This window comes from Rhodnius prolixus, unplaced genomic scaffold, assembly GCF_049639745.1.
Source record: "Rhodnius prolixus isolate KJV_2025 unplaced genomic scaffold, Rpr scaffold_4, whole genome shotgun sequence".
Lineage (NCBI taxonomy): Eukaryota > Metazoa > Arthropoda > Insecta > Hemiptera > Reduviidae > Rhodnius > Rhodnius prolixus.
Window position 1 is genome coordinate 44089249 of NW_027411614.1, and position 15512 is coordinate 44104760.

General features: G+C 32.3%; 1 protein-coding gene across 1 annotated transcript in view; it reads right to left on the reverse strand.

Annotated features, from left to right (window-relative positions):
* Window positions 1-15512, reverse strand: part of LOC141456113 (retina and anterior neural fold homeobox protein 2-like) — a 242948-nt gene that overhangs the window by 19184 nt on the left and 208252 nt on the right. Inside the window, exon 2 of the mRNA XM_074131789.1 lies at window positions 2205-2427. Within this exon, the coding sequence (XP_073987890.1) occupies window positions 2205-2427 (223 nt within the window). The remainder of the gene's footprint in view (window positions 1-2204; window positions 2428-15512) is intronic.

Sequence of the window (15512 nt, forward strand, 5' to 3'; positions counted from 1 at the left end):
AGCGGTTAGAGGCGAGACCTCTGAAGCTGATATGTATTGTGGTACTGGGTTCGATTCCCGGACTTAGGCCTTTTATTTAATGGTTAATAAAAGAAATTCACAGTAAAGTATGTTTGCTAGTCACCTCCGTCCAAGACACCTAATTGGCAGGTGGACGTAAAGCCCGCCTGAAAAAACAGGCAATTACTTTACTTTACTTAATAATGTTCAACAAATAAACAATTTTAGTAACAAGTTTAATTCTGACTTCAATTACAGAGGTGGTAATAACCATATAAACTCACTGCAAAGTGAGTATTTCACGGCAAAGGTGCATTAGAAAGAAGCCTTACTCCACCCAGCACAGAAATTATTTTCTTGGGTCGATTCTTCTGCATTATTGAGTAATTTACTAAGTTTAAAGCCATCCGCTTGAGTGGTTTTCGAAAAATTAGCTCTTCCGCCATTACTTTGCTAAGCCGAAAGTTCAGCAATTCATTTAATCCCGTTAATACTGTAATATAAGTAATCCTGGCATTCCGACAAAAGTGCCCTAAATTGAAATTGCCTTGGGAAAATGTTTCAAATAAATACAGGGACTACAAAGAAAATCTGGGGCCATTCAGTAAATTGGTACTTCTAAGTGAAGAATTTGTATCAGTAATATCCCCAAGTGCTTTGAGTCAGCCGAAGACTAATTAAACCCGGAATAGAGCTGAGCCGTACCTCTGCCTGGGTAAAGATAAATTCCACGGATTTACTTTTTGACAGTTTCCTTACTGGAAAGTGTTGATTAAGAGAGCACCTGAAGAAGCTGGGCGTGGCACGCGATGGCACCTGCAGGTGGAGATACTTATTCTCCTCCACTTACCTTTATTATTAATTATAATTTATTTATTTTCAGAGAAAATTGTAAAAATCTTCATAGAAAATAGAGAGATGGCAATAACAGTAGAAAAGTTCTCATACTAAATAAATAATTACCAAAAAAAAGACGCGAATACACAAAACTAACAATAAAACATGTAAGAGACAAAAGAGAATGTTTTTAATTGTTATTATTAGAGGTTCTCTTTTGTATTGTTTTTTTTATGAAGTTAAGTTTCTAACTGTAGCAATCTTTATTCTTACTTGTAAATTGTTTATTCCTACCAAACATACAAACATTAGGTAAACAATGTAATTTGAGTTTGCTATAGTTTTTATTACATTTTACAAAGACAGCAAAGAGAGAAATTCTCTCATAATTTAACTATTGCCACTCAGTTTATTTTGTGTCTTTGGAGGTATTTATTCTTACAGAAATAAATAATAATATCACCAACCCTTCATTGTTAGGGATAAATAAATTATTTGATCATCCACTAAAAAATAAAGCCTTTTTCTTATTCTATCTCCTTTTTGGTTATTTATTAGACTGTTTTGGTTCACAAATAATATTTTCATTAACTTTCTCTTTTATATAATTCAAAAGGCTTTTTCCTTAGAAATTTAACTAATTTACCAAGACTGACAGAAAACCACAAATTAATCCAAATTACCTACCTTTTTTTTTTTGTTTAATAGATTACCTGGTCTAGTTTGTTATTTTTACAGTCTGTAAATGTGGAACTATTAGAGCGTTAATTATTTGGAACGCCAATTAACCTCCCCCACTACGACTACAATTAGAGTCTAAATGTTTTCCGGAAGAAATCGATATCAACTACAGGAAAATTAAATGTATTTTAAAGAGAGATATTACAAGAGAAAGGGAAATTAATTCAAAATTAAACACAAGAGGAAAACTGCGCTGGGTAAGCTCAATAAGAATACTAGGATTTCCACAATTAATTATTAGATTTCCATATGGCAAACATCAAACTGCACACTACTTCATCATCATCACAAACACACTCACTACACGATCATTTGACATTTTACAGAGATACTACCCAAATCCCAGTTTAGGTCACAGTGCATTCGACTATAAACCAACCCTTTACCATCTACAAAGCAAAGGAACAGGCTTTAAGTTAAAAAAAAGGTGGTGAGACTGAGCTGCCAGGGGCTCCACCACAGGATGAAAAAAGAGGTCTCAAAAAAGATACGATAATATTTTGGAAGGCGGAATACCAATTATCTGGTTAAAATAAAACGAATATATAGCTATTCAACAAGAAACATTAGAAAGTTAGGAACGTTACAGTTCTAGATTGTTTTTATAAATGACATATACAACTGACCTGGTAAATACGTCTGGATAATGTGTTCTAGAAAATGCTTTTTCCAATTCTTCTAATTGGAAAGATGTGAACGTAGTCCTATATCGCCTTTGTTTCCTCTTTGGTGCTGAATCTTCAGGATCACTATTTGGCGAATCTCTACCCGTGGAAGCAAGACCGCCTCCACCTCCTTGGTCCGACACTTCTGGATCACATTCTGCTTCAGGACTGCTTCCAGCTGAATCTGTAACAGTTAAAAGAAAGCTTAATGAAAGTGTAATATTTGTGAATATTACAAGGCAAACATTTAATTTTATAATATTGCTTTTTGTGAGAACTTAATTCGAATATAAGTTTAAGCAAGTTCATTGAAACAAGAAGAAATAGCTCATTCCTAAACTAGAAGACAATTGTTTATATAATTAAAGTAATCATTTCTGCTGGTGAAGCCAAAATGGCACACCTATGGTATCTGCTTATGCCAACTTAATCTGCCCTTCTACCGCACGACAGGCACGGAGGGCCTTCCCTTAGGATGGTCCCTCTATGAGAAGGGGCCTGCCCCTATGCAGACTATGATAAGAATAGAGGGAAATGTATCTGCAATGGAATCGCTAACTTGCAGTACGATACTTCACGCACTTAGAGAGTAGAGAGAGGCTTGTAGAAGGTGAGGTTTACCTACGATAACTACTGGCTCGGCGAAGAATGACCTACCCGGAGGTCTAAACTAATTCCTATACAACACCAGTAGTATTCAATATGTTACAACTAACTTTGGTTCTTTAGGCTCAAGTATTTTTAACTTAGCCAAATTTCAAAACTTAAAAAAAAGAAGTCGAATGGTTTGAAAGAAGGCTTTAGTACTCTGCAAAACATTAAATTGCTATTATTTATTGCTTTTGTATTTCCTGTCAACTTTTGTTTTGTTTCGTAGACAATTAGATAAGGCAGTGGGTAATTTGTACAAAGGGAAATAGACAAGTTGATAAGGAAATAGATACTTTAATGAGTAAACAACCTAAACCTACACATAATTATTTGTTAACTTAAAAGTAAGGTAGTCAAAATGCTAAACTTATCTAGTTCCCTATTCGAATTGGTTAGTGATCAGAATTATCAGATTTATTAGGAAATGTTTCAATTAAATCATTTCTTCACTGAACAGTGGTAAAAGCAATAATTAATTTTGGTAGCGGATGATTTTCAAAAATAAAAAATACGAAAGTAAGAGCGGAAAGATCAAATTCAGTATCGAAGCCATCCAGATAATGAGCTTTAGGACAAAATCGGTCAATTCAAATTCTCATTTTAATGAATTAATTTTTCAGTTTTTGGGAATTTTCCATAAAACGGCTATGATTTTCTTTAAATCTTTAGCTACAAAATAGTTTCTTAAAACAGATCTTGGGAGGAGGTCGTTTAAGCTCCTTCCACTTAAGCGTTAATTAGGTGTAATTGTCGACCTCATTAACTTTCTATAGTTAATCAGATTTCAGTAAGTAAAATACCAAATTTTAAGAAAACCGTTCGCGATTCATTACCAAATTATTACTTAATTTGTCATAAAAGAAAATCTATGTATTTCACACATTTTTTTAATTATTACAACTAATTGAGGATAGAGGATAGATAATAACACTTTGTGGTAATATGTAAATTAATTTTACATAAAATACAAAAAAAGGGAATTCTTTAGCCCAACACACACACGAATTAGGATAGTAATTATCAGAATTGTAATTAAAATACAAATCCTAGATAATTCTAATAAAAGATAACTATAATTTGTGTTTACCTGGTTTCTATTACTGTTATGATAATTTTCATCTAATCAAGAAAAAAGTTCATTATTTCATCCAAGTAAATATAATGTTCAATTTTCCCTTGGGAAACGTTTAAGCTTCCAACTGGTCTAGTAATATCCCAATTATTTACAATAACATAATTAGACCAAGTCTCATTGCAGAATAATTCAGTAATACCGAAATTAGATTTGTATTTCAGTTTTATAAAAATTGATTATAATTCAAAATGAAAGTTTTGTTACAGTTATATTGAAATTAAATTGAAAAAACTTTAAAACAATGTTACCTACTTTCAATTTTGCAATTATTTTGTTTTCGTGCTTACAATTATTTCCTGTAAACTGCTTTTAATTTGAAAACTTCTTTTTTTCTATATTTCTGCTAAAATACTCAAGATTGGCGATATTCTAAAGATTCTAAATTATCTTCTTTTATTGTCACTTCCGAATTTCTGTTTAAGTTTAATTATTATAAACATTTTACAATTTGCGGATTCCTAGATTACTCCTACTTAACACATCAGAGTAAAGTCTTTACCCTTATTCTGCTACAGGGTGCCCCCCTAAACTGGAATTCACTGGAAACATTTTTCTAATAAAGGTTGTAGATAATATAAAGATATAGTTTAAGAGTAGTATATGAGCAGTGAAGATGATCTAGTCCCTGAATTGCAAGCTTGGTCTTGGAAAATAAAAAATAGGGCTGAAATTGGCAACAATTCTCTTCCATTTTGGAAACATTTGAGGGCTGAAAACCTACCACTTCCAAGCCCACACTTGTAGACAAATACCCGAACCCAACCTAAATCACCTGTATACATACATGAGCTTAAGATGAAGAAGAGCGAAGAAGGAAGCTGCTATATAATTTCTTTAAGAGGAGTTAGGGTAGAAGGTAGGCATAGGGAGGTGGCGATCGGCCTTTTAAGTATCAATAACTAGGTATGATTGATTAGTTAGTTAAGAAGCTATATCAGTAGATTGATCTTAAGAGACGGTAGCCTGTTAATTTGCTTTGGCTACAACTACATGCACACAATCTGGCGGGTTGGTCTGGGAAGTTCTTTCTCTTCATTGAGGCGGGGCCTTCCTTACTTTAACTTAACTGACTTCAAGCTGAAGAGAGAATAAAAAGAAAAAAACCCTGATTAATCTGAACAACTTACAACCACATTACACCGTGGTTCGAACCACAAAGCTAACACCATGAACGAACCAACTCCCTTGGTTCTCTCTCTCTCCTTTAGTACTACCAAACATAACCACAACAGGAACTTAATTTATTAAATTAATAACCGGCAGACTCCAAGTTTTTTTTTTTTAATTTTTTTTTTGAGAAGAGAATGAATTTAAGAGAAGCAATTAAATCTTTTAACAAGAGCTACCTAACATACTCTCTAAATACTCTCTTGCTCTCTCTCTGAGAAATATATATATATTTAAAAAATTTAATTAAAAATGAAAAAAGAAACCTAACTACTAATAGCGTATATATTCAAAAGACTATCGTTTAATGTTTTAATATCTTGTATGAAGTAACACCCACGCGCCAACGGTAGAACAGTAATTCTTTCTAATATATTTCGTGTACCAGAGTAGAACGTGATCTAAAGGCGGGAATTTAAATTAGCCCCCTGCACGTTAGTGTTTTATTTTAACTTCACTTAAACCCAAAAATATGTTTTATAACTATTTAAGAGAAAATTTGTCTTTCATGAAATATTATCAATGAATTGAATTGATTGTAACAATATAATAAGGTGTTAGGTAAGACGGTAGGACCATCCTAAGATACCAGTATTGTATCTTCACACCTAACTTACAGACAATCGAACAAAACCACCAATTGGTACCAAAAATGAAATATTATAAAAAATTTGGCACTAAAATTAATGTTTATTTTAAATTGAATATTCTAAAAATATATTTATAAATAATAAAGAATTTAGGACATTATTAATATATATAAGGGTGTCACACTATAACATAAATTCTATCATGAAAAAAAAAATAAATTTACATTAAAAATGTAAATTTTTAAGGCTATCCACAAGTAAAGTCTCAATTAAGTAATTATTAACACTTGATTAAAGCAAATTATCTCATAGTAATAAACATTAAATTTGGTGAATGTGAAATTCACAAATCATTAACATATATAATTAAATAATAAATAAATTAAAATATTTATGGAAAGAGTAATTAATTTAGTTTATTAAACTATTAGAAGGACGTTAAGGTGGAGAATTAGTTACTATTTGGAGTTAGTTCATTCAATTTTTTTAAAAAATATACTTTTTAATGTTATTTTAAAGATTTAAAAATATGTTTTTATAAATTTAAAATGCAACGATTATTTTTTTTTTTTTTTTTTTTAATGATTTAAGGCGCGTCAACATCCAAGGTTATTGGCGCCCGGAGCTTTTTCCAGTGCACTGCCGGCCTCCGGACAGTGTTCTCTCGTTACAGACAACACTGTCCATCACCGGACAGTGAGCTGTAAGAAGCTCCTAGGAAGAGAAAATCTAAGGGTCAGCTGCTGGATTCGAACCCGGGACCTCCGCGTGGGAGTCCAGTATGCTACGATTATTATTATCAGTTTTATAATTACGCCTATAATTTAACGTTTAATCATTTCAAACAAACAGAGTCTGATGTGTGACCATTAATGTTCATTTTCCAGTTTTATAAGTTTCAATGCATATTAAGTTTTATAAGTTCATATTACTGGATCGTGGGATGACTTTTACCCCCCCCCCCACATAAAGGACAGAGTCAATAAAGGTAAGGCAGCCATTCGAGTGTTATTCCCGCTGTTCTGCAGGGACTCTAAACTGTCTCCAGGGAATAAACTCCTCCTGTACACGGTAGTGATTAGGCCTATGCTACTTTACGCTTGTCCCTCCTGGAGTCTTGCGTGTTAATCCAATATCGCCTCGCTGCAGATCATATAAAATAAATTCCTCAGGCTTGTGACAACTTCCCCCCCGTATTATAGACTTACACTCTAACACCAACATGGACTATGTTGAACACTACATCAAGTACCTCGCTACTGGTTTCTTCAGCAAGTGTGAATCCAGTCACAACCACCTCTGCAGAGGAATAGGGGCGTATAGTTTGGACACGGTGCACAGGCACAGGAGAGTTAAGGACTCCCTGAAGTAAAACTTTCCTTAGAGGCTAAGGGTTTTTCATTGTTTTCCCCTCATTACTTACTTTTATATTTTTATATTTTGTAACAATTTATGCAATTAGCTGGAGATATAGTATTTATACTGGCACTCCTATGTACATTATGTATATATCTTTCTATCAAAAGTTCTACATTATTTCTAAAAGAAGCAAATTAATATGAGAGTTTAGGTTCGATATTTTGAACTTTATTTTGCAGGATTTTGTCGTTTCAATAATTAATTGAGGTAGATTTTACACCTTTGGCAAAAAACATTAAAAAAAATAATAAAATAAAATAAAAAAATAACGTTTGCAGAAAAAAAAAAAAAGACTTCTCCAGAAAAATGTACAAATATTCATTTCAAGGTTTGCCTGGAGTAATCTTCTGAGTTGTTTTGGATCAGAACTAGATGTGAATTCCTAACTTTGCTGAAAATAAGTGTTAGCCATTACCACCTATATTTATGTTAAGGACAACTCAAGGCTTAATATAATAACTCCAGGTTTAAAGAAATTGAATCACATCTTATCACTCCCAAGATCCCTTTATCTAAATCACCTCTAACTGTAAACAAAAAAAAATTACTATGTACTTTTAGAAAGAGCTATAAATAATGAAGTAGCTATAAAAGAAAACAAATTAAATTTATTAAAACAATTGTAAATTACTGATTAGCCAATAGTTTACGATTTATATCGCACATTTTTGTGTAGCACATGGCAATAAGATGGTACTATGTGATCAAAGAATTTGTGCTATAAAGTAGATCTTCGTTTTTATACAAGAAATGGAAGCCTAAGGTACCCATTAGGATACTTACCCCTCCCTCTCTCGCCTTGGTGTGCGCGTGTGTTGTTTTAAATGTATTAGTGAAGATTATTGCTGGTCTGTTAATAAATCATGGTTAGATAAACCCTAATGGACAAGGCTCCAGTTCGTCTCTTTTACACATTACACACGACTAAAGTCTTTCCACAACTTCTTTATATTCGCTTCTATTACAGTTAATACTCTTATTTTCATTCGTTGTTTCAGCCACAGCTATCTGTATAAAAATTTTATATTAACTTAATTAATTTTTTATTAATTTCTTTTATATTTTGGTTTTTCTCTCCTAGTACTGCGATCGAGTAAAATTTTCTAAATCGAGTTCTCACGATTTAAAGTCTCTTGAGTTCTCTCTTGATTTTCCTGACTTTTAACAGTTCAATATCTTAACGAAAATACATGGAAAACGGTTTTTGGAAATTATTTTTAAATGTTCCCATTAAACTTTATAACTTCAATCAACTAAAAGTAAACTCAAGTAAAATAGTCAAGTATAACCTCTCTCTACCCTAGGAAATATGTAGGTACCAATAACAACTCCAGATTTGGTAAAGACAGTGGTATAACGTAGGCGTTTTTGTTACTGGTCTTTAAATAAAATTTCTTAAATGCTCATTTACTTTGATTTATATATTTTGAAATAATAGACTTCATTAAGATTGGAAACTATTGATGATGAAAAGAGAAAGGCTACACACACAAGCATCATCCAGCCACACATCATTCCTACCTAAGATCATCTTAGTAGCTAATATCTAATTTGTCAAATATAATTAATATTCATTCTAATCGAACTGTCAGATCTATGTTCATCAGTTACCAACAGCAGTAATCACAATACTGTCGAAAATGATTATTGAAATCTTTGGGTTCTATAATCAAACATAATCATCTATGATAGTGATTAGTTGCGACTGATTGAATTTGATGTATGTACAATAGAAAAATCAGTAGATAAAATTATCTATTGGTGTTTGTGTAAGTGAGAGAGGAGAACTCTTTTTTACATGCTATTTCTATTATTTATTTATTCTAAAATTTAAAGAAAATAATTTGAACAATAGTGACTTTTTTTTTTATTTAAGAAAATTAAAAATTTGTAAATTGAGGTAAGAGACATCTCGTAGTGATCACAAAACCTACCTCAATCAATTTAATGAAACTACAAAATGATTTAAAAATAACCTTGACAGATTATCATCTTGCAAAAACTGAAGAACCATTATTGTCATTCAGATATTCTGAATTCAATTTTTAATTTTTATAAAAATAATTTCAAAAATAATTTCTGTGAATTTCAAACGCTAATTAAAAAGTATTTCACTTAGAAACTATTTCTAAGCCTTCCAGCGCATCATTAAATTGGTTCCGTTTAGAAAGACTAATTGCTAATTTAAAAACTAACTTTTGAATGATAAAAAAATATCGCACTTTCTTTAAAAGAAAAGAGAAGAAGAAAAATGAAACTTTTCACTGGCCACACTGTTAATAATAATAACAATTCTAACCAGAGATAACAAGCTTTGAAATGGGACAAAATAATTATTTTCTCAAGAACAAATTGAAGAGAAGGAACAATCATAAGTAGATAAGTTATAGCAGTGTTCTAATTTGTTGCTAATTATAAGTTATCTTATTTTGCTTAAAAACAAAACTAATTACTTTACACAAATAAAAAAATAAAAGTTCTAAACGGAAATACAATTATAAATATGAACAATTAGTTTATTCGTTATGGATTTTATTTTATCTAATGTCGGTTTTTTATTTTCTTTAATTCTGTCCGGTTCTTTTGGATTTCCATCTAACTTCAGATAATTTTATTTTTCTTTAATCAATTTCGAACTCAGGAACAGAAGATAACTTCAACAATGTTTGCCTAGGAAGTAATGAAGTGCCTCCTGCCATTTACTATGCAATTCTTCAATGCAAGTTAACCACAAATGGTTAAAGTTACGTTTCAGAATTTTAAGAAGCCTATGCGGTTTTATTAACCAGTGTTCTTCAAATTCATTACTTGAATTTAGAGATTTGTCATGATGATCGAGTCTTTTCAGTATAATTTTTTTTCTTAGAAACCTTGAGAATTGTAGCGCAATAGAGTCGTGTGACTGTTTCATACCAAATTTTAACTCTTTCTCTACAGAGACTTTATGTTTACGCGAGCATGCCAAATTTTAGAAAATAAGTTATCACCAGGAATATCTGCTTTGAGGAACCTGAGTCAAATGAGTACCTGATAGATCCTGACAAAGTCAGCGAATAACCGAACTTTACCACTTTACCAACCAATAAATAAGAGGAAGGATAACTTCGCTTTTAGTAATATATTTTTCTAGAACTAGTTTTACAACAGCTAACGGCGAAATCTTCATTTCGATTTTAAACAAGATGTGTGGGTAAAAACTTAAGAAATTGCAGTAAAAGAAGGTCGATTGGAGTGTTTCCTTGCAGAGGACATCTTTTGCACTAAAATCATACTACTAAAGACTCATCTGGCAATCCAAGATTTAATTCCCAACCTACGCCATTGCCACAATCATTATAAATAATGAACGACCAATTTTAATCAACTATAAATATTTTTCAAATTCTAATCTATAACTAAGAGCACGTAATCAACTATAAAACATTTTGCATTTTATTTTATTTTTTTAACTAAGAAATTTACGTTAATAAAATTAATTACACCAATCAAAATAAATGATTTAATATTAATCTATTTTTAATTAAAGCCATAAAGCTGTTATATAATAGTTACCATTTTTTTCTCTTTTTTAAAATAATGGAATTTAAATTAATGAATCTTTTTAAACTATGAGTTTATACTTCTTTTTTTTCTAATTTTAATTTAAAACATCAAACGAGTAGTAGCAAGAGTAGAGTGTGTTAAAAACTTTGTAAACAGTAATTAACATTCAGGGCTGCAACATGGCTTAAGTTAGTTAATAAAACTGTAGTCTAGTAATTCATTACTCTCTGAGTTATGCCTTTAGGCAACTCTTCTATTTCATTCAAACTAGAGTATCTTATAGTTAGCATGAGGCCTAACAAATCATTCATTTAATTATTCAATTTGGGAGTTATATACTACCACTTTTCGGTTTTTAGTTGCAGTTTGCACAACAGTTTCACATATAAAAGAATAAAGCAGTTCTGAAACAATCATATGACTGCTTCTTAATGTAATTATAACGATAATATACGCATTTTCTTTTTTAAAGGCTCATTTAAGAATGTCCTAGCGACAATAGAGTGCGATAAAAAGGCTTAGAATTGATTGAGTTGAGCCATCTTCAGCTCAGAACTTACTATGTTGGAAGAATTAAACTTTCTACAGCTTCATATCATTTTACAGATCAAATCCAACCTCCATCTCTCACTAGTAACTACTCCTAGGAGCAGGATGACAGCATGTAGACTTGTACAACCAACTGGATTGAGGTAATTCTCAACCTTACACCACTTTACCATGTTAAGAAAATGGAAACAATTTTAGGGAGTAGGAGTTATTGCAAAGAAGAGCAGGTTAGCGCAAGAGAATGCTGATTCCTTGAATGTCGACTCCCATGCAGAACTTCCCCAGAATGCCTGGATAGTTTTCCAGGAGGTGGAGAAGAATACACTCTTCCAAGAAAGGGGTAGAGGAACTTTGGCACCAGTGATTTGGCTACCTTTAGTCTCTTCTCGAGGTTTACATTAGTGGGTCATATTTCTGTCATATTCACAGGAAAACTACAAAATATTTAGTGTTCTCTCTTTTTGAATTCTGGGGAGGACACTGGAATGGGAGGGATGTGATAGCATGGGGTTATCCCTGGCAATGAACTGAAGTGAGATAGTGGAACTGAGCAAAATATTTTCTACGGCTATTCAGTACAAACTCGGTAAAAATTCAGTCGCCTTCATTGTTGTAAATGAAGGAGTAGACTTTGTAAACTGGGCTAAAGTTTGGATGAATGGCGACAAACTGTTTAATATGGAGTAATTTATTGATAGTACGAAATTCCACTTTAACAACGAATCCAAACGTGTTTAGTTTAAAGAGCGTATAAAGAAATCTATTCGACAGAAATTGACTATTGACATAGGTTATTGCGTTGCGTGCAGTTAACATAAACACCAAATTTCGGTGATAGAAATGTCAACTGTGTGTACGACCAAGAACTTTTCACATTGCACATTGATCCGTCAAAAAAGAACAAAAGTCCTTTATTACGGTTCTTTTATTAAAGTTCTTCATTTATAATAAAACAAAGTTGCAGTGCTTTTATCAAGTTGACCACTCTTCAATCCTTAGCACTACAGGTGGCCAGGAAAGCAAATTATATAATCGTACTATTTTAATTTGCATAACACTCGGCTAGAATTTCTGTTGAATTGGTAGAAAGGTAGTGAACATGGAAGTTAAAGAAGTAAATAAGAGGTATTTCTATTTTAAATTTATCAACAACACAGACGTAATAAACCAAAATGGACACGCTAATATAGTTAGTCATGCAAACAGCTGACTAAAGAATATTGCCAACATGATTATTTACATGATTTCTTATAGGCAGTGTTTATTCTAGAAAATCACCTCAATTATTCACTTTTATGTTTCTTTTTTACTTTTTTTATTTTACTGAACAGATCCGAATCTAGCTTGAGATCTTTAGATTTTTTGTAGAGCGAATCTAATGTTATAGTTTCTAAAAGATGTCCAACTTACAAACTTAGAAGCGCTAACACACTATTGAAGGACCCTAAATCTAAAAATATCTTTTAGATTGTGCAGTGACTAAACCCGCTGCCCGCAGTAAAGAATGAGGGTAGTGGTATTGACATCCCCCACGTTTAAGGGAGAAACTTGGGGAATACTGACAACAGCAGAGGACACTTATGTACAGATTTACTGACAAGACTCCAGTAAGCACAAGCTTTACACTTCGCGTTGTATCAGCACCAATCGTAATGTAGATAAGAGCACGGAAGTTCTTAGAGAGATAGGCAAAGTGTACCACAAAATTAATGGGTATAGAAGAAAGAGGCGAACATCCTGGTGACTGGTGTAGCTATCGCGCTGAAGTTGGTGCGATTCTTGCAAGACCATAATTCCCTACAGAAAAAAACAACATATTTACAGAAAAAATATTAAATTTTGGAAGCAAAAATCGCAATAGTAGTGAATAACACATTTTCTGAAACCTCCTTCAGGTTAGTTAAAAATAGAGATTGCTAAACGGAATAAACATCCTTTTTAGAACAATCAAACGTATAGAAATACGAGAAGGCATAAAATTTCCTATTTTTATAATTATTACCCCATAATTGAGGAAAGTCTCAATACCTACTACACTCTTTAAGTACCCTAATTATTTATGAAAATTAGTAGTAAGTATAATTTTGTAGCAAGTGTAATTATCAAATGCTTTTATGAATTACGACCACCATTTTACAACCGGAAGTTTAACTTAATTGTATTTATGATATAATGAAATAACTTTAGCCTTCCGTTCACTAAAGTAATGATCCTTAACGAAGGTTTTCTACCTTCCATATCCAACCAACCATATAAATATTAACTTCATTTATATATATGTACGTATATTACATTTTTATTACTAATTTAAAACTGTATTTTCTAGGCACACTAATTAATTTACTAGTAGATACTTTACTGAATATCAAAAAATAATGTCACAAAATATTGTGCAAGATTTGTCCTTCAGAACTTTTTCTTGTTGGAAAAAAAAAAGTAAAATCTGCCGTGAAATTTGGCACTCTTTTCTTTTAATAAAATCAGTACAACTATTATCATAACAACAACAGATTACTTGTTACGAGAAATTTTGAAGAGAGCTTAACATGGCAGAACCACCTACAGCAAAAATCAAGTTTTATTAAACAGATTCTGTTAAAAAAACTGACCATATCTATCCTATTTTCCTATTCACGTAACTGAAGACATTCAATCATGCGTAAATGCCCATTGGGATGGAGGGTTTAATAATTATATTCCTGATAAAAAGTGAATAGTCCTGATAAAATGTTCACAACTGCAACAACTAAGACCAACCAGTGCGTTGCATGTCTGGCTCGCTTTAAGAGGCAAAGGGAATCAGAAGGGCGGACGAATACACATCTTGGCAGCAAATACAGACTCATAAATGTAGCGTAAAAGCCGGATGCTTCGCTGAGGAAGAACGAGGGAAGAACATTCCTTCCCTAAGTCACTTTGGTGCGGTGGGGGGGCTTTAGCTGCATCAAACATTTACAATATTGATCCCACTATCTTCTCAAAACAAATTCAGCTTCCAAGAATTTTAAAAGCACAGGAAATCAAAAAGGTGGTGAAATGCAGAGGGTAATATCTCAGCTACATATAAGAATAATAAATGCAGCGTAAAGGCCTGATGCTTTGCTGTTTCAACTGCAGCAATATTAGAATCTTCTATGTTTTTAAAATTTATTTCCACAGTAATTTCCTCCCTCTCTTTTTACTTAGTAAGTAAAATTTAGATTTAAAATTTAATTGTTTTCAACCTTAACCAACGAAATAAATCACAATTGGAGGTAATAAATTAATGGCTGTTTAGTAATGGTATTAACATTATGAGAGAGGTAATAAATCAGTAAATATCAGCGTCAATAAAGCAATATTTATGATGGAATCAAAGAAGCTGAGAATAATTTACAAATGGAAGCCTCCAAATTGTCTTAAATGAAATCTAAGAGTCTCTTGTTTGTTTGTGTGTGAGCAATAGCAGGTTGCTCATCAAAAACACATTAAACCTCCTTCAGTGAACATGTTTGAAGAATGATGTAGCTTTAGTTGATGTGTGGTAGTTATTGTCGTAAACTGACTATAGTTAGTAATTAAATTATACCTGAACTCTTATCCAGTAGTGTTAGTAATGGAACTGGTAATATGCCTCCTTTTCCGTTTATACCCTCTAGAAAGGAATCCGTCAAGCAGGAGATTGAGTCCTATTTGTTTAAACATTTTTCAAAGCCGTGTAGTAAGGACTCGCCGTAGACGGTACTCAGACACATTAGTCTCTAAAGCTCTGGTCTCTCACTAACTAGACGTGCTCTCTCTTTCTCTCTCTCTCTTTCAGCTCCCTCTGTAATCGATTAATAGGGTAGCCACATCCTTATGAGTAATTACCATCTCAGAAACTTAGCAGCCTACCTGTAAGAGGGCCTACGTGTGTGTATATCATCTTTTACAATTTTTTTTAACTTCATTACTTCTGTAATTCTAAAAGATTATCACTAGGTTTTTCTTTTATTTAATAGACTTAACACTAACAGTAGTTTAAAAAAACGTTTTGGATATGTGATAAGCTTACAACGTAAGAACCAGAGGACCAGTCTCCTGCAATGATTGTGTTTACTTAGTCAGTCAACGTTGGAGGGCGTCTACAGTCGAGCCCATTTATTTCCTAAATAATAAATATTTTATTATAAAAACATTCAGAACTGCTTAATGAAATAGTTCTTAATGAGAAGCTAGAGCTCATGTTAGCGGCAA